The 20,740-nt window shown below is 40.0% G+C and overlaps 1 protein-coding gene across 5 annotated transcripts in view; it reads right to left on the reverse strand.

Annotated features, from left to right (window-relative positions):
- Positions 1–20,740, reverse strand: part of pde1cb (phosphodiesterase 1C, calmodulin-dependent b) — a 264,072-nt gene that overhangs the window by 210,461 nt on the left and 32,871 nt on the right. Inside the window, exon 1 of one of the 5 annotated variants that reach the window (XM_062023725.1) lies at positions 657–920. The exons of the other annotated variants lie outside the window; for them this stretch is intronic. Within the exon in view, the coding sequence (XP_061879709.1) occupies positions 657–738 (82 nt within the window). The 5' untranslated portion in view covers positions 739–920. Of the gene's footprint in view, positions 1–656; positions 921–20,740 lie in introns of those variants that run through there. 5 annotated transcript variants of the gene reach the window in all.

The raw sequence follows: 20,740 nt of genomic DNA on the forward strand, positions 1-20,740 counted from the left end.
AAAAGAGAAAAAGCCACCAAAATAGGAGCGCAAGACAAGATCTAAAACACTAAACTCCAAATAAGTCAGGGTGTGATGTGACAGGTGGTGACAGTACACCTACTTTGAGACAAGAGCTATAGTGATGCATGCTTGGTTATGTTTTAAAGTCATATCCAACAATTGCGACAACGACTTTTTACTGTCAATATCGACTGCTGAGTTTCATTTTTCAATGTTTTCTGCTGGTGGTGTGCCTCAGGATTTTTTCAATGGAAAAAAATGTGCCTTGGCTCAAAAAAGGTAAAAAAAAGACTGGCCTAGAGCATCGCAACAAAAGTCATGTTCCTAAAGCGCTCTCAGATTAAAAGTTTCCCCACATTTCCCCCAGCGCCCAAACTGATCAACACTGCGGTTGTCAGGACGATAGAAGGACTCCTGGGTGACGTCAGCGCTCGTCTAAAAGCTCGCTTGTTTCCATGGTGTGCTCGCAGTGCGGCTGCAAGCATCAACTTCAGCAGAATGGACTAATGCGCCGAGTTAAGCGGCGAGGCTCCAATGTGATGTGCTCAACCATGCGGCCGTGTCTGCCCTGCTAAAACGCCTGCTTGCCTCACACACACACACACACACTCTCGCTCACACACACGAGTGTGTGGAAAAAGACAGAGTCTTACCTATGGTGATGTTGAAGCCATCAATGCTGAAAGTGGCACTCCGACCCTTTCTAAAGCCGTGCTTTTTGGAGTTGGCTTCCATTGTTTAGGCACCCTGGCGACTGGAATCTGCTTCCTAAAGCAAGCCCTCAGTTGAGTCTTTGCCTTCAGTTCAACATCTCCCCGGGTGGGAAAAGAAAGGTAAATACAGCGGTATGGTCCTCTGGCTCCACTGCTGGCAGAGAACTGTCAGACTCGGGCAAAGACCTTCTCCACCACCTCCTCCTCCTCCTTTCCTCACACCTCAACAAGCTCATTTCAACTTATGCCTTATGACTTCTCCTCTCTCTCTCTCGCTCGCTCGCACGCCTCCAAGAGGTATGGTAGGTGTGTAGTGGGTAGGAGGCGAGCACATCTCTCCAGATCTTTTAAGAGAACATGACTCCTCCTACTACTATGAAGCATTTTTAGCAGAATCACCAGAGGCTGAGAATTGGAACCTATTCTTCAGGAAAAATGAAAAATGGTCAATTCACGTTTGTATTCTGGTGAGAAAAGTGGGAGATGGAACAAGAGTGATATGTGCACTGCAAAAAAGTCAGTGTTCAAAAACAATAAAAAATGAGGGGTATTTTATTTGAACTAAGGAAAAATTATCTGCCAATAGAACAAGAAAATTTGGCTTGTCAAGACTTTCCAAAACAAGTCAAATTAGCTAACCTCAATAAACCCCAAAATAGCTTAAAATAAGTATATTCTCACTAATAACAAGTGCACTTTTCTTGGTAGAGAAAAAAAAAAGAGGCCTTTTTTCTCAATATGTTGAAAAATATTCTTAAATGAAGTAATGCTAGTGCCATTATCTTGACATAATGATATTACATTTCTTGAAACCAGCAAACTTATACTAAAAACTAGTTTATTGTTCTTATGGAAAGGCAACAAGGCAAGCGCTTGTTACTCTCGGGGTCTCCTAGCCGCTCAGGCAAATCATATTGTCTAAAAATGCATTTTTCCATGGATAACATGACATCATCACGCCAAGTGCGTGCTCTTTCAGTCAATTAGTGCGCATATATACAGCCGGCCCCCGGCCAAAAATTTTTAATTGTAATTTTGAAGAATTTATCTGAATGTGCATGAACTATTTCTGTTCAAAAATTGTTAGAAATGTCACATGTTAAATGTTTAAATATTAACTGTCAGTTTACTGTACTGTGCCCACTGTACTACTATATGAGTACGTGTTTTCTATTGTTTCATTGGAAATAAAACAGCAAAGTCATTTTGGCTGTCATCTGTTTTAATTATGAGACACAATTGTGTCAAAGTCATGATTTTTTTTTTCATGCTGAAATAAGAAATGATTACTTTGAAAAAGAGTAGCAGTTTTATCCTTGTGAGTAGAGTTGTCCGATAATATCGGACTGCTGATATTATCGGCCGATAAATGCTTTAAAATGTGATATCGGAAATTATTGGTATCGGTTTGAAAAAGTAAAATGTATGCCTTTTTAAAAGGCCGCTGTGTACACGGCCGTAGGGAGAAGTACGGAGCGCCAATAAACCTTAAAGGCACTGCCTTTGCGTGCCGGCCCAGTCACATAATATCTACGGCTTTTCACACACACAAGTGAATGTAAGCATACATGGTCAACAGCCATACAGGTCACACTGAGAGTGGCCATATAAACAACTTTAACACTGTTACAAATATGCGCCACACTGTGAACCCACACCAAACAAAAATGAAAACACATTTCGGGAGAACATCCACACTGCAACACAACATAAACACAACAGAACAAATGCCCAGAACCCCTTGCAGCACTAACTCTTCCGGGACGCTACAATATACACCCCCCGCTACCCGCCCACCTCAACCTCCTCATGCTCGCTCAGGGAGAGCATGTCCCAAATTCCAAGCTGCTGTTTTGAGGCATGTTAAAAAAAAATAATGCACTTTGTGACGTCAATAATAAACATGGCAGTGCCATGTTGGCATTTTTTTCCATAAGTTGGGAAGTTGGATTTATTTTGGAAAACCTTGTTACATTGTTTAATGCATCCAGCGGGGCATCACAACAAAATTAGGCATAATAATGTGTTCATTCCACCACTGTATATATCGGTATCGATTGATATCGGATTCGGTAATTAAAGGACTACTGAAATGATTTTTTTTTAATTTAAACGGGAATAGCAGATCCATTCTATGTGTCATACTTGATCATTTCGCGATATTGCCATATTTTTGCTGAAAGGATTTAGTAGAGAAAATCGACGATAAAGTTCGCAACTTTTGCTCGCTGATAAAAAAAAAAGCCTTGCCTGTAGCGGAAGTAGCGTGACGTCACAGGAGCTAGTATTCCTCACAATTCCCCGTTGTTTACAATGGAGCGAGAGAGATTCGGACCGAGAAAGTGATGATTACCCCATTAATTTGAGCGAGGATGAAAGATTCGTAGATGAGGAACGTTACAGTGAAGGACTTGAGAGGCAGTGCAGGACGTATCTTTTTTCGCTCTGACCGTAACTTAGGTACAAGCTGGCTCATTGGATTCCACACTCTCTCCTTTTTCTATTGTGGATCACAGATTTGTATTTTAAACCACCTCAGATACTATATCCTCTTGAAAATGAGAGTCGAGAACGCGAAATGGACATTCAGTGCCTTTTATCTCCACGACAATACATCGGCAAAATGCTTTAGCTACGAGCTAACGTGATAGCATCTTGCTTTAACTGCATATAGAAAAAAAAGAAATAAACCCCTGACTGGAAGGATAGATAGAAAATCAACAATACTATTAAACCGTGGACATGTAAATACACGGTTAATGCTTTCCAGGCTGGCGAAGGTTAACAATGCTGTGCTAACGACGCCATTGAAGCTAACTTAGCAACCAGACTGCACAGAGCTATGCTAAAAACATTAGCTCTCCACCTACGCCAGCCAGCCCTCATTTGCTCATCAACACCCGTGCTCACCTGCGTTCCAGCGATCGGCAGAAGGACGAAGGACTTCACCCGATGCGTTTGACGGCCCGGAGACGTAGGAAGTCAAGGTGAAGTCGGCGGCTAGCGTGGCTAGCGCTCCAACAAAGTCCTCCTGGTTGTGTTGCTGTAGTCCGCTGCTAATACACCGATCCCACCTACAACTGTCTTCTTTGCAGCCTTCATTGTTCATTAAACAAATTGCAAAAGATGTCCAGAATACTGTGGAATTATGAGATGAAAACAGAGCTTTTTGTATAGGATTCTACGGGGTACCACAACTTCCGTTACTCTGACTTCGTCACGCGCATACGTTATCATACCGCGACGTTTCAGACGGATATTTCCCGGGAAGTTTTAAATGTCACTTTATAAGTTAACCCAGCCGTATTGGCATGTGTTGCAATGTTAAGATTTCATCATTGATATATAAACTATCAGACTGCGTGGTCGCTAGTAGTGGCTTTCAGTAGGCCTTTAAGAGTTGGACAATATCGGCAAAAAAAGCCATTATCGGACATCTCTACTTGTGAGTGTTAATGACACAGCTTTGCAACACTTGATATTCTAGTTTCAAGCATGTTTTACTCAATATAGGTAATCAAATCTCAGCAACAAGCTGTAATATCTTACTGAGATCATTTAGGACCAAAACACTTATAAGAAGTAAAACACTCTAACATAAAATCTGCTTAGTGAGAAGAATGATCTTATCTCAAATATCAGCCTTATTTGAGATATTTCATCTTAATTAGATGTCAATATTTTGCAGTGTGACGAGGAGTCGTTAATCAACGCCACCGAGCCTTTTCGTTTTGCAGGAGCTGATGCTGAGACGCAGAAAAACATTATGAACAAGGATTATGTAAGCGCACTTGTAAAAGTACACAAACGCTGCAAATGTCCCCTCCAGCGAATTCATGGACAACGGCAAGGTTTTCTCTTTTTTGCAAACATACCTTCTGTGCTTGTTGAAACCATCTCTCCTTTAAACGCACACACAAACACACGGCCTGACGCACACACGTGTACACACACACGTGTACACGCATGCACACACACTGGAACAACAAAGAGTATAAAGCTCCCCGTATTGACACCGTTTAACATTTAGCTATGGAATTTTCTTTCATTACCTGCTCCTCAAGAAAGCTTTCTACCCCAAGGCAGTTGTGGCTATGAAAGTAGCTTACCACCACCAGGTGTGAATGAATGATGGGTTCTCACTTCTCTGTGAAGCGCTTTGAGTGTCTAGAAAAGCGCTATATAAATCTAAACCATTAATATTAGGGATGTCCGATCGGCCGATAAATGCGTTAAAATGTAATATCGGAAATTACCGGTATCGTCTGTATCTTTTTTTAAATTTTTTTATTAAATCCACATAAAAAACACAAGATACACTTACAATTAGTGCACCAAGCCAAAAAACCTCCCTCCCCCATTTACACTCATTCACACAAAAGGGTTGTTTCTTTCTGTTATTAATATTCTGCTTCCTACATTATATATCAATATATATCAATACAGTCTGCAAGGGATACAGTCCGTAAGCACACATGATTGTGCGTGCTGCTGCTCCACTAATAATACTAACCTTTAACACTTCATTTTACTCATTTTCATTAATTACTAGTTTCTATGTAACTGTTTTTATATTGTTTTACTTTCTTTTTTATTCAAGAAAATGTTTTTAATTTATTTATCTTATTTTTTTTTTTTTTTTTTTAAAGTACCTTATCTTCACCATACCTGGTTGTCCAAATTAGGCATAATGTGTTAATTCCACGACTGTATATATCGGTTGATATCGGTATCGGTTGATATCGGTATCGGTAATTAAAGAGTTGGACAATATCGGAATATCGGATATCGGCAAAAAGCCATTATCGGACATCCCTAATTAATATTATTATTATTTCTCACGTTCGGTTTCAGTCCAGATGTCGGGTACACAACACATGATGGGATGGACACAAAATGTCAATTACTGTAATTTTAAGTAAATCATGTCTATAGAGAGAAAACAAATGAAAATTAAATATGTTTTCGGGCTATAAATCATTTTATTTTCTCAAAACTCGACATATTATCTGGCGTTTTGTTTCACAACGGCGTGGCGTAGTGGGTAGAGCAACCGTGCCAGAAACCTGAGGGTTGCAGGTTCGCTCCCCGCCTCTTACCATCCAAAAAATCGCTTCCGTTGTGCCCTTGGGCAGGACACTTCACCCTTTGCCCCCGGTGCCGCTCACACCGGTGAAATGAATGATGAATGAATGGTGGGTGGTGGTCGGAGGGGCCGTAGGCGCAAACTGGCACCTCGCTTCCGTCAGTCTACCCCAGGGCAGCTGTGGCTACAAATGTAGCTTACCACCACCAGGTGTGAATGAATGATGGGTTCCCACTTCTCTGTGAGCGCTTTGAGTATCTAACAATAGAAAAGCGCGATATAAATCTAATCCATTATTATTATTATTATTACAATATTATGCAAAACGAACTTTTCTTACCTTCTGGTACCTGCTGATGTGTATTTGAGATCTGCATAAGTCCTGAAAATGTGTGCATGTCCCCCAATGTAGTCTGTGATGATACCGTAGTCGATAATCTTCTTCTTTTTCCTCTATCGTCTTGTTATGTGACATTCATCCTCCACTGTTGCCATTTCTAATATAAAGTAGTGTAAAGTTCTAACTTATATCTGTCAGTAAACTCACCATGGAAGCACTAAAACATACCGGTGTAGTGACTTTACATTATTCACCCAAGGAACTTTAGTTATTAGAGAGTTCCGGTCGGAGGGTTTTTCACGGGACACATTTCGGGCGTTGTTGTTGCACTAGTGAGCCACGAATGAGGAGATGCTGCTCCGTTATTGATTGCAGTAAAGTGTGAATGTCATTAAAACAGTTAGCGCCATCTTTTGACACTTCTTCTCCCGTCCTTGCACGCTACACCGCTACGACAAAGAAGACGCTGTCCAAGTGGAAGCACGTAAATAAGAGCGCCCACAAAACGGCACATCCTGAAGAGACTGGAGGTGTGCCATCTCCCGGGTTGCGGAGGAGATCCTGCCCCAAGTGGAGGAGTTCAAGTACCTGGGAGTCTTGTTCACCAGTGAGGGAAGAGTGGATGGTGAGATGGACAGGCGGATCGGTGCGGCGTCTTCAGTAATGCGGACGCTGTATCGATCCATTGTAGTGAAGAAGGAGCTGAGCCGGAAGTCAAAGCTCTCAATTTACTGGTCACTCTACGTCTCTATCCTCACCTATGGTCATGAGCTTTGGGTTATGACGGAAAGGACAAGATCACGGGTGCAAGCGGCTGAAATGAGTTTCCTCCGCCGGGTGGCGGGTCTCTCCCTTAGAGATAATAAAACTCTGTCATTTGGGAGGAGCTCAGAGTAAAGCTCATGCTCCTCCACATGGAGAGGAGCCAGGTGAGGTGGTTTGGGCATCTTGTCGGAATTCACCCCGAACGCCTCCCTGTGGATGTATTTAGGGCGCGTCCGACCGATAGAAGACCACGGGGAAGACCCAGGACCCAGTGGAGAGACTATGTCTCCCAGCTGGCCTGGGGACGACTTGGGATCTCCTGGGAGGAGCATGGGCGAAGAAACTGGGGAGAGGGAAGTCTGGACTTCTGTGCTTAGGCTGCTGCCCCCGCGACCCGGCCTCGAATAAGCGGAAGAAGATGGATGGATGAACTTCAGTATCAAAACGTTGTCGATATTAACTCACGACCTACCCATCTCAGGGCGGACACTCTAATCTAACCACTGAGCAGGTAATAACTTCAAAATAAAAGGCGTAAGATATCTATCATATTTATTATAGTATTTATTTATTTGTCTATTTTGTTTACCAAATGTGTGTTGTTTCTTTAATCATACAACTTTGAAAAACAAAAATGTTAAATTGACGCCTTGTGCAGAATTGGCTATTTTTGGAATTCCACCAAACGATCAAAAAATGAAACAGCCTTTTAGGGATGGATTGATTGATTGATTGATAGTATCACCTTTGCATCATTACTAGCTCGTAGAAGGATTTTAGTGGAGTGGAAATCAACGTTTGGCCCCAAGGCATCCCTATGATTTAGGACCTCATGCTTTTCTTGGATTTAGAGAAAACTAAATATAATCTGAGGGGTACACCAAAACAATTTGACTTGACCTGGGGCTGCATAATTAGTTACATAACTACATTAAAGACACTATATGATGAGTTACATAGCTACATTAAAGACACTATATGATGAGTTACATAGCTACATTAAAGACACTATATGATGAGTTACATAGCTACATTAAAGACACTATATGATGAGTTACATAGCTACATTAAAGACACTATATGATGAGTTACATAGCTACATTAAAGACACTATATAATTAGTTACATAACTACATTAAAGACACTATATGATGAGTTACATAGCTACATTAAAGACACTATATGATGAGTTACATAACTACATTAAAGACACTATATGATGAGTTACATAGCTACATTAAAGACACTATATGATGAGTTACATAGCTACATTAAAGACACTATATGATGAGTTACATAGCTACATTAAAGACACTATATGATGAGTTACATAACTACATTAAAGACACTATATGATGAGTTACATAACTACATTAAAGACACTATATGATGAGTTACATAGCTACATTAAAGACACTATATGATGAGTTACATAGCTACATTAAAGACACTATATGATGAGTTACATAGCTACATTAAAGACACTATATAATTAGTTACATAACTACATTAAAGACACTATATGATGAGTTACATAACTACATTAAAGACACTATATGATGAGTTACATAACTACATTAAAGACACTATATGATGAGTTACATAGCTACATTAAAGACACTATATGATGAGTTACATAGCTACATTAAAGACACTATATGATGAGTTACATAGCTACATTAAAGACACTATATGATGAGTTACATAACTACATTAAAGACACTATATGATGAGTTACATAGCTACATTAAAGACACTATATGATGAGTTACATAGCTACATTAAAGACACTATATGATGAGTTACATAACTACATTAAAGACACTATATGATGAGTTACATAGCTACATTAAAGACACTATATGATGAGTTACATAGCTACATTAAAGACACTATATGATGAGTTACATAGCTACATTAAAGACACTATATGATGAGTTACATAACTACATTAAAGACACTATATGATGAGTTACATAACTACATTAAAGACACTATATGATGAGTTACATAGCTACATTAAAGACACTATATGATGAGTTACATAGCTACATTAAAGACACTATATGATGAGTTACATAACTACATTAAAGACACTATATGATGAGTTACATAGCTACATTAAAGACACTATATGATGAGTTACATAGCTACATTAAAGACACTATATGATGAGTTACATAACTACATTAAAGACACTATATGATGAGTTACATAGCTACATTAAAGACACTATATGATGAGTTACATAGCTACATTAAAGACACTATATGATGAGTTACATAGCTACATTAAAGACACTATATGATGAGTTACATAGCTACATTAAAGACACTATATGATGAGTTACATAGCTACATTAAAGACACTATATGATGAGTTACATAACTACATTAAAGACACTATATGATGAGTTACATAGCTACATTAAAGACACTATATGATGAGTTACATAACTACATTAAAGACACTATATGATGAGTTACATAGCTACATTAAAGACACTATATGATGAGTTACATAGCTACATTAAAGACACTATATGATGAGTTACATAACTACATTAAAGACACTATATGATGAGTTACATAGCTACATTAAAGACACTATATGATGAGTTACATAGCTACATTAAAGACACTATATGATGAGTTACATAGCTACATTAAAGACACTATATGATGAGTTACATAACTACATTAAAGACACTATATGATGAGTTACATAACTACATTAAAGACACTATATGATGAGTTACATAGCTACATTAAAGACACTATATGATGAGTTACATAACTACATTAAAGACACTATATGATGAGTTACATAACTACATTAAAGACACTATATGATGAGTTACATAGCTACATTAAAGACACTATATGATGAGTTACATAGCTACATTAAAGACACTATATGATGAGTTACATAGCTACATTAAAGACACTATATGATGAGTTACATAGCTACATTAAAGACACTATATGATGAGTTACATAGCTACATTAAAGACACTATATGATGAGTTACATAGCTACATTAAAGACACTATATGATGAGTTACATAACTACATTAAAGACACTATATGATGAGTTACATAGCTACATTAAAGACACTATATGATGAGTTACATAACTACATTAAAGACACTATATGATGAGTTACATAGCTACATTAAAGACACTATATGATGAGTTACATAGCTACATTAAAGACACTATATGATGAGTTACATAACTACATTAAAGACACTATATGATGAGTTACATAGCTACATTAAAGACACTATATGATGAGTTACATAGCTACATTAAAGACACTATATGATGAGTTACATAGCTACATTAAAGACACTATATGATGAGTTACATAACTACATTAAAGACACTATATGATGAGTTACATAACTACATTAAAGACACTATATGATGAGTTACATAGCTACATTAAAGACACTATATGATGAGTTACATAACTACATTAAAGACACTATATGATGAGTTACATAGCTACATTAAAGACACTATATGATGAGTTACATAGCTACATTAAAGACACTATATGATGAGTTACATAGCTACATTAAAGACACTATATGATGAGTTACATAACTACATTAAAGACACTATATGATGAGTTACATAACTACATTAAAGACACTATATGATGAGTTACATAGCTACATTAAAGACACTATATGATGAGTTACATAACTACATTAAAGACACTATATGATGAGTTACATAGCTACATTAAAGACACTATATGATGAGTTACATAACTACATTAAAGACACTATATGATGAGTTACATAACTACATTAAAGACACTATATGATGAGTTACATAACTACATTAAAGACACTATATGATGAGTTACATAGCTACATTAAAGACACTATATGATGAGTTACATAACTACATTAAAGACACTATATGATGAGTTACATAACTACATTAAAGACACTATATGATGAGTTACATAGCTACATTAAAGACACTATATGATGAGTTACATAACTACATTAAAGACACTATATGATGAGTTACATAGCTACATTAAAGACACTATATGATGAGTTACATAGCTACATTAAAGACACTATATGATGAGTTACATAACTACATTAAAGACACTATATGATGAGTTACATAACTACATTAAAGACACTATATGATGAGTTACATAGCTACTATATGATGAGTTACATAACTACATTAAAGACACTATAGGATAAATGTGACACTCAATGTTTACAATTAACCTTTCCACTTACCTCAACTCCTTTTCCTTTTTTGTTGTTGTTGGTTTTTATTCAGTGACACTTCTCTGTATGTTTGTAATTTTTATTTTTGTTGTTACTTTTTTTTTTTTTTTCAGTTTATGTGATTCCCTATCTGAGTCTGTAAATTACTTTGCTTGTTGATGATTTATGTTTGGTTTTGTATTGTGTAGTTATATTTATATTGTAATTAATATTATGTGGCTGTAAATTGTTTGCTTGTTGATGCTTTTATTTGTTTCTGTATTGTGTAGTTATAACTATATGCTTTTACTTGTAATTGTATTGAGTTTGTGGACCCCAGGAAGACTAGTGGGTTGTTGTGGCAACCAGCTAATGGGGATCCTTAATAAAAATCAAATAAAAATCTGCTGAAGGGAGGCAGTATTGACCTGCTGTTGTACTCTGTCTCAAAGTGTTAACATGTGCTCAATGTTTCCTTACCATTGTTGCTATGTTGTCTATTACCATTATTGCTATGTTGTCTATTACCATTATTGCTATGTTGTCTATTACCATTATTGCTATGTTGTCTATTACCATTATTGCTATGTTGTCTATTACCATTATTGCTATGTTGTCTATTACCATTATTGCTATGTTGTCTATTACCATTATTGCTATGTTGTCTATTACCATTGTTGCTATGTTGTCTATTACCATTAGTGCAATGTTGTCTATTACCATTATTGCTATGTTGTCTATTACCATTATTGCTATGTTGTCTATTACCATTATTGCTATGTTGTCTATTACCATTATTGCTATGTTGTCTATTACCATTATTGCTATGTTGTCTATTACCATTATTGCTATGTTGTCTATTACCATTATTGCTATGTTGTCTATTACCATTATTGCTATGTTGTCTATTACCATTATTGCTATGTTGTCTATTACCATTGTTGCTATGTTGTCTATTACCATTAGTGCTATGTTGTCTATTACCATTATTGCTATGTTGTCTATTACCATTATTGCTATGTTGTCTATTACCATTGTTGCTATGTTGTCTATTACCATTATTGCTATGTTGTCTATTACCATTATTGCTATGTTGTCTATTACCATTATTGCTATGTTGTCTATTACCATTGTTGCTATGTTGTCTATTACCATTATTGCTATGTTGTCTATTACCATTATTGCTATGTTGTCTATTACCATTAGTGCTATGTTGTCTATTACCATTGTTGCTATGTTGTCTATTACCATTATTGCTATGTTGTCTATTACCATTATTGCTATGTTGTCTATTACCATTATTGCCATGTTGTCTATTACCATTGTTGGTATATTCATTCTTCCTACATTGTTGATACAAATGATTGTTACAGTGTAATAATTATTGTTACCTGTGGTAATGCCACTATGATACAACATCTGTATTATAATCTTTAAATAAAGTAAGAGTGAAAGTCATGTGAATAATCTCTGAATGGAGAACTGGGGGTGGGATTAAATAAATGATCTTCTTCCCACTCCTTTTCAGGCAAAACTGGACAACCATGCATTACATACTATACATTACCTTTTGCACTATATTCATTTATATTATTATGTGTTGTCAACTTTGTACTTTTTTTAAATTATTATTATTATTTTTGTATGTCATTGACTGAAATAAATAAATAAATAAATAAATGGAAGAAAAAAAAAGTATATTGCTTTTTCCTTTCTTTTTTAAAAATATTTTTGTATTTATTTATTTTTTTCGGGAGGCGGGGGAACAAAAAAAAAGTGCCGTTTTTTTCAGTACCTGTATTATGATTTCCATATCAAATGAATGAAATTTAAAAAATTAAATGAAAGAATTAGTGTTGATTAAAAAACAATATATAATATATATGGACATATTGTTTTTAAAGTCTCCATTGTTGCTGCCCAACAGACAAAACAAGAAATGTTGTCATTTTCATAGATTTTCCAACAGCAGATGCAAGCACAAGACCTTAAGCACTATCAACACACAAAATATGAACTTGCTAGAACAATCTCTGCAGCTGAAATGAACGACAAGAAGAAAGAAGAAAAACAGAAGCAGTCAATTACACGAGGGTATATTTCAGGCAATGCCTGCCCCCAAAAGCCCCTCCGGTGCTATCACACTCTAATGAGCCAATCCACGTTGAGGTGAGTGTAAATTGAGATGAGTGTGAGTGATAGCTGGTTATTCAACACAATGTCAGAAGCCATGAAGCACTGTAGGGACGCCATGGCGTATAGAATACATGTTGCAAGTGTAGTGGAGTTAATGAAGATCAATCCCGATCATCAAGACACCTTTCCAATTATAACGCTGAGCCAGAGTAACCCTGAGCACCTCTGGGAGGAACATTACACTCCACACTTGTTAGATAATTACGCTGCGACTCATTTTGTCTGCTGCTGGTAAAGAGCTCTGAAAGCTGCTGGCGGCCTTCAGTCGAGCCACGCCGGCAATTTGTAAACATCCTCATTTTGTTCCACTCCCAATGTGTCAAAGTGGACTGTCCTTCGTACAGAGGTGGGTAGTAACACGCTACATTTACTCCGTTACATCTACTTGAGTAACTTTTGGGATAAATTGTACTTCTAAGAGTAGTTTTAATGCAACATACTTTTACTTGAGTATATTTATAGAGAAGAAACGCTACTTTTACTCCGCTCCATTTATCTACATTCAGCTCGCTACTCGCTACTGATTTTTATCCATCTGTTAATGCACGCTTTGTTTGTTTTGCTTTGTCAGACAGACCTTCAAAGTAGGATCTATCACATGCCTGCGTTTCACCAATCAAATGCAGTCACTGGTGACGTTTGATTCCGTTTCGCCAATCAAATGCAGTCACTGGTGACGTTTGACTCCGTTTCACCAATCAAATGCAGTCACTGGTGACGTTTGATTCCGTTTCGCCAATCAAATGCAGTCACTGGTGACGTTTGACTCCGTTTCACCAATCAAATGCAGTCACTGGTGACGTTTGACTCCGTTTCACCAATCAAATGCAGTCACTGGTGACGTTTGACTCCGTTTCACCAATCAAATGCAGTCACTGGTGACGTTTGACTCCGTTTCACCAATCAAATGCAGTCACTGGTGACGTTTGATTCCGTTTCACCAATCAAATGCAGTCACTGGTGACGTTTGACTCCGTTTCACCAATCAAATGCAGTCACTGGTGACGTTTGACTCCGTTTCACCAATCAAATGCAGTCACTGGTGACGTTTGACTCCGTTTCACCAATCAAATGCAGTCACTGGTGACGTTTGATTCCGTTTCGCCAATCAAATGCAGTCACTGGTGACGTTTGACTCCGTTTCACCAATCAAATGCAGTCACTGGTGACGTTTGACTCCGTTTCACCAATCAAATGCAGTCACTGGTGACGTTTGACTCCGTTTCACCAATCAAATGCAGTCACTGGTGACGTTTGACTCCGTTTCACCAATCAAATGCAGTCACTGGTGACGTTTGATTCCGTTTCACCAATCAAATGCAGTCACTGGTGACGTTTGACTCCGTTTCACCAATCAAATGCAGTCACTGGTGACGTTTGACTCCGTTTCACCAATCAAATGCAGTCACTGGTGACGTTTGACTCCGTTTCACCAATCAAATGCAGTCACTGGTGACGTTTGACTCCGTTTCACCAATCAAATGCAGTCACTGGTGACGTTTGACTGCGTTTCACCAATCAAATGCAGTCACTGGTGACGTTTGATTCCGTTTCGCCAATCAAATGCAGTCACTGGTGACGTTTGACTCCGTTTCACCAATCAAATGCAGTCACTGGTGACGTTTGACTCCGTTTCACCAATCAAATGCAGTCACTGGTGACGTTTGACTCCGTTTCACCAATCAAATGCAGTCACTGGTGACGTTTGACTCCGTTTCACCAATCAAATGCAGTCACTGGTGACGTTTGACTCCGTTTCACCAATCAAATGCAGTCACTGGTGACGTTTGACTCCGTTTCACCAATCAAATGCAGTCACTGGTGACGTTTGACTGCGTTTCACCAATCAAATGCAGTCACTGGTGACGTTTGATTCCGTTTCGCCAATCAAATGCAGTCACTGGTGACGTTTGACTCCGTTTCACCAATCAAATGCAGTCACTGGTGACGTTTGACTCCGTTTCACCAATCAAATGCAGTCACTGGTGACGTTTGACTCCGTTTCACCAATCAAATGCAGTCACTGGTGACGTTTGACTCCGTTTCGCCAATCAAATGCAGTCACTGGTGACGTTTGATTCCGTTTCGCCAATCAAATGCAGTCACTGGTGACGTTTGACTCCGTTTCACCAATCAAATGCAGTCACTGGTGACGTTTGACTCCGTTTCACCAATCAAATGCAGTCACTGGTGACGTTTGACTCCGTTTCACCAATCAAATGCAGTCACTGGTGACGTTTGACTCCGTTTCACCAATCAAATGCAGTCACTGGTGACGTTTGACTCCGTTTCACCAATCAAATGCAGTCACTGGTGACGTTTGACTCCGTTTCACCAATCAAATGCAGTCACTGGTGACGTTTGACTCCGTTTCACCAATCAAATGCAGTCACTGGTGACGTTTGATTCCGTTTCGCCAATCAAATGCAGTCACTGGTGACGTTTGACTCCGTTTCACCAATCAAATGCAGTCACTGGTGACGTTTGACTCCGTTTCACCAATCAAATGCAGTCACTGGTGACGTTTGACTCCGTTTCACCAATCAAATGCAGTCACTGGTGACGTTTGATTCCGTTTCGCCAATCAAATGCAGTCACTGGTGACGTTTGACTCCGTTTCACCAATCAAATGCAGTCACTGGTGACGTTTGACTCCGTTTCACCAATCAAATGCAGTCACTGGTGACGTTTGACTCCGTTTCACCAATCAAATGCAGTCACTGGTGACGTTTGACTCCGTTTCACCAATCAAATGCAGTCACTGGTGACGTTTGACTCCGTTTCACCAATCAAATGCAGTCACTGGTGACGTTTGACTCCGTTTCACCAATCAAATGCAGTCACTGGTGACGTTTGACTCCGTTTCACCAATCAAATGCAGTCACTGGTGACGTTTGACTCCGTTTCACCAATCAAATGCAGTCACTGGTGACGTTTGACTCCGTTTCACCAATCAAATGCAGTCACTGGTGACGTTTGACTCCGTTTCACCAATCAAATGCAGTCACTGGTGACGTTTGACTCCGTTTCACCAATCAAATGCAGTCACTGGTGACGTTTGACTCCGTTTCACCAATCAAATGCAGTCACTGGTGACGTTTGACTCCGTTTCACCAATCAAATGCAGTCACTGGTGACGTTTGACTCCGTTTCACCAATCAAATGCAGTCACTGGTGACGTTTGACTGCGTTTCACCAATCAAATGCAGTCACTGGTGACGTTTGATTCCGTTTCGCCAATCAAATGCAGTCACTGGTGACGTTTGACTCCGTTTCACCAATCAAATGCAGTCACTGGTGACGTTTGACTCCGTTTCACCAATCAAATGCAGTCACTGGTGACGTTTGACTCCGTTTCACCAATCAAATGCAGTCACTGGTGACGTTTGATTCCGTTTCACCAATCAAATGCAGTCACTGGTGACGTTTGACTCCGTTTCACCAATCAAATGCAGTCACTGGTGACGTTTGACTCCGTTTCACCAATCAAATGCAGTCACTGGTGACGTTTGACTCCGTTTCACCAATCAAATGCAGTCACTGGTGACGTTTGACTCCGTTTCACCAATCAAATGCAGTCACTGGTGACGTTTGACTCCGTTTCACCAATCAAATGCAGTCACTGGTGACGTTTGACTCCGTTTCACCAATCAAATGCAGTCACTGGTGACGTTTGACTGCGTTTCACCAATCAAATGCAGTCACTGGTGACGTTTGATTCCGTTTCGCCAATCAAATGCAGTCACTGGTGACGTTTGACTCCGTTTCACCAATCAAATGCAGTCACTGGTGACGTTTGACTCCGTTTCACCAATCAAATGCAGTCACTGGTGACGTTTGACTCCGTTTCACCAATCAAATGCAGTCACTGGTGACGTTTGACTCCGTTTCACCAATCAAATGCAGTCACTGGTGACGTTTGATTCCGTTTCGCCAATCAAATGCAGTCACTGGTGACGTTTGACTCCGTTTCACCAATCAAATGCAGTCACTGGTGACGTTTGACTCCGTTTCACCAATCAAATGCAGTCACTGGTGACGTTTGACTCCGTTTCACCAATCAAATGCAGTCACTGGTGACGTTTGACTCCGTTTCACCAATCAAATGCAGTCACTGGTGACGTTTGACTCCGTTTCACCAATCAAATGCAGTCACTGGTGACGTTTGACTCCGTTTCACCAATCAAATGCAGTCACTGGTGACGTTTGATTCCGTTTCGCCAATCAAATGCAGTCACTGGTGACGTTTGACTCCGTTTCGCCAATCAAATGCAGTCACTGGTGACGTTTGACTCCGTTTCACCAATCAAATGCAGTCACTGGTGACGTTTGACTCCGTTTCACCAATCAAATGCAGTCACTGGTGACGTTTGATTCCGTTTCGCCAATCAAATGCAGTCACTGGTGACGTTTGACTCCGTTTCACCAATCAAATGCAGTCACTGGTGACGTTTGACTCTGTTTCACCAATCAAATGCAGTCACTGGTGACGTTTGACTCCGTTTCACCAATCAAATGCAGTCACTGGTGACGTTTGACTCCGTTTCACCAATCAAATGCAGTCACTGGTGACGTTTGACTCCGTTTCACCAATCAAATGCAGTCACTGGTGACGTTTGACTCCGTTTCACCAATCAAATGCAGTCACTGGTGACGTTTGACTGCGTTTCACCAATCAAATGCAGTCACTGGTGACGTTTGATTCCGTTTCGCCAATCAAATGCAGTCACTGGTGACGTTTGACTCCGTTTCACCAATCAAATGCAGTCACTGGTGACGTTTGACTCCGTTTCACCAATCAAATGCAGTCACTGGTGACGTTTGACTCCGTTTCACCAATCAAATGCAGTCACTGGTGACGTTTGATTCCGTTTCGCCAATCAAATGCAGTCACTGGTGACGTTTGACTCCGTTTCGCCAATCAAATGCAGTCACTGGTGACGTTTGACTCCGTTTCGCCAATCAAATGCAGTCACTGGTGACGTTTGACTCCGTTTCACCAATCAAATGCAGTCACTGGTGACGTTTGACTCCGTTTCACCAATCAAATGCAGTCACTGGTGACGTTTGACTCCGTTTCACCAATCAAATGCAGTCACTGGTGACGTTTGACTCCGTTTCCCAATCAAATGCAGTCACTGGTGACGTTTGATTCCGTTTCGCCAATCAAATGCAGTCACTGGTGACGTTTGACTCCGTTTCACCAATCAAATGCAGTCACTGGTGACGTTTGACTCCGTTTCACCAATCAAATGCAGTCACTGGTGACGTTTGATTCCGTTTCGCCAATCAAATGCAGTCACTGGTGACGTTTGACTCCGTTTCACCAATCAAATGCAGTCACTGGTGACGTTTGACTCCGTTTCACCAATCAAATGCAGTCACTGGTGACGTTTGACTCCGTTTCACCAATCAAATGCAGTCACTGGTGACGTTTGACTCCGTTTCACCAATCAAATGCAGTCACTGGTGACGTTTGACTCCGTTTCACCAATCAAATGCAGTCACTGGTGACGTTTGACTCCGTTTCACCAATCAAATGCAGTCACTGGTGACGTTTGACTCCGTTTCACCAATCAAATGCAGTCACTGGTGACGTTTGACTCCGTTTCACCAATCAAATGCAGTCACTGGTGACGTTTGACTCCGTTTCACCAATCAAATGCAGTCACTGGTGACGTTTGACTCCGTTTCACCAATCAAATGCAGTCACTGGTGACGTTTGACTCCGTTTCACCAATCAAATGCAGTCACTGGTGACGTTTGACTGCGTTTCACCAATCAAATGCAGTCACTGGTGACGTTTGATTCCGTTTCGCCAATCAAATGCAGTCACTGGTGACGTTTGACTCCGTTTCACCAATCAAATGCAGTCACTGGTGACGTTTGACTCCGTTTCACCAATCAAATGCAGTCACTGGTGACGTTTGACTCCGTTTCACCAATCAAATGCAGTCACTGGTGACGTTTGACTCCGTTTCACCAATCAAATGCAGTCACTGGTGACGTTTGATTCCGTTTCGCCAATCAAATGCAGTCACTGGTGACGTTTGACTCCGTTTCACCAATCAAATGCAGTCACTGGTGACGTTTGACTCCGTTTCACCAATCAAATGCAGTCACTGGTGACGTTTGACTCCGTTTCACCAATCAAATGCAGTCACTGGTGACGTTTGACTCCGTTTCACCAATCAAATGCAGTCACTGGTGACGTTTGACTCCGTTTCGCCAATCAAATGCAGTCACTGGTGACGTTTGATTCCGTTTCGCCAATCAAATGCAGTCACTGGTGACGTTTGACTCCGTTTCACCAATCAAATGCAGTCACTGGTGACGTTTGACTCCGTTTCACCAATCAAATGCAGTCACTGGTGACGTTTGACTCCGTTTCACCAATCAAATGCAGTCACTGGTGACGTTTGACTCCGTTTCACCAATCAAATGCAGTCACTGGTGACGTTTGACTCCGTTTCACCAATCAAATGCAGTCACTGGTGACGTTTGACTCCGTTTCACCAATCAAATGCAGTCACTGGTGACGTTTGACTCCGTTTCACCAATCAAATGCAGTCACTGGTGACGTTTGACTCCGTTTCACCAATCAAATGCAGTCACTGGTGACGTTTGACTCCGTTTCACCAATCAAATGCAGTCACTGGTGACGTTTGACTCCGTTTCACCAATCAAATGCAGTCACTGGTGACGTTTGACTCCGTTTCACCAATCAAATGCAGTCACTGGTGACGTTTGACTCCGTTTCACCAATCAAATGCAGTCACTGGTGACGTTTGACTCCGTTTCACCAATCAAATGCAGTCACTGGTGACGTTTGATTCCGTTTCGCCAATCAAATGCAGTCACTGGTGACGTTTGACTCCGTTTCACCAATCAAATGCAGTCACTGATGACGTTTGACTCCGTTTCACCAATCAAATACAGTCACTGGTGACGTTTGACTCCGTTTCACCAATCAAATGCAGTCACTGGTGACGTTTGACTCCGTTTCACCAATCAAATGCAGTCACTGGTGACGTTTGACTCCGTTTCACCAATCAAATGCAGTCACTGGTGACGTTTGACTCCGTTTCACCAATCAAATGCAGTCACTGGTGACGTTTGACTCCGTTTCACCAATCAAATACAGTCACTGGTGACGTTTGACTCCGTTTCACCAATCAAATGCAGTCACTGGTGACGTTTGACTCCGTTTCACCAATCAAATGCAGTCACTGGTGACGTTTGAGTCCGTTTCACCAATCAAATACAGTCACTGGTGACGTTTGACTCCGTTTCACCAATCAAATACAGTCACTGGTGACGTTTGACTCCGTTTCACCAATCAAATACAGTCACTGGTGACGTTTGACTCCGTTTCACCAATCAAACAGAG

This window comes from Entelurus aequoreus, linkage group LG16 (genome assembly GCF_033978785.1).
Source record: "Entelurus aequoreus isolate RoL-2023_Sb linkage group LG16, RoL_Eaeq_v1.1, whole genome shotgun sequence".
In the NCBI taxonomy this organism is placed as follows: domain Eukaryota; kingdom Metazoa; phylum Chordata; class Actinopteri; order Syngnathiformes; family Syngnathidae; genus Entelurus; species Entelurus aequoreus.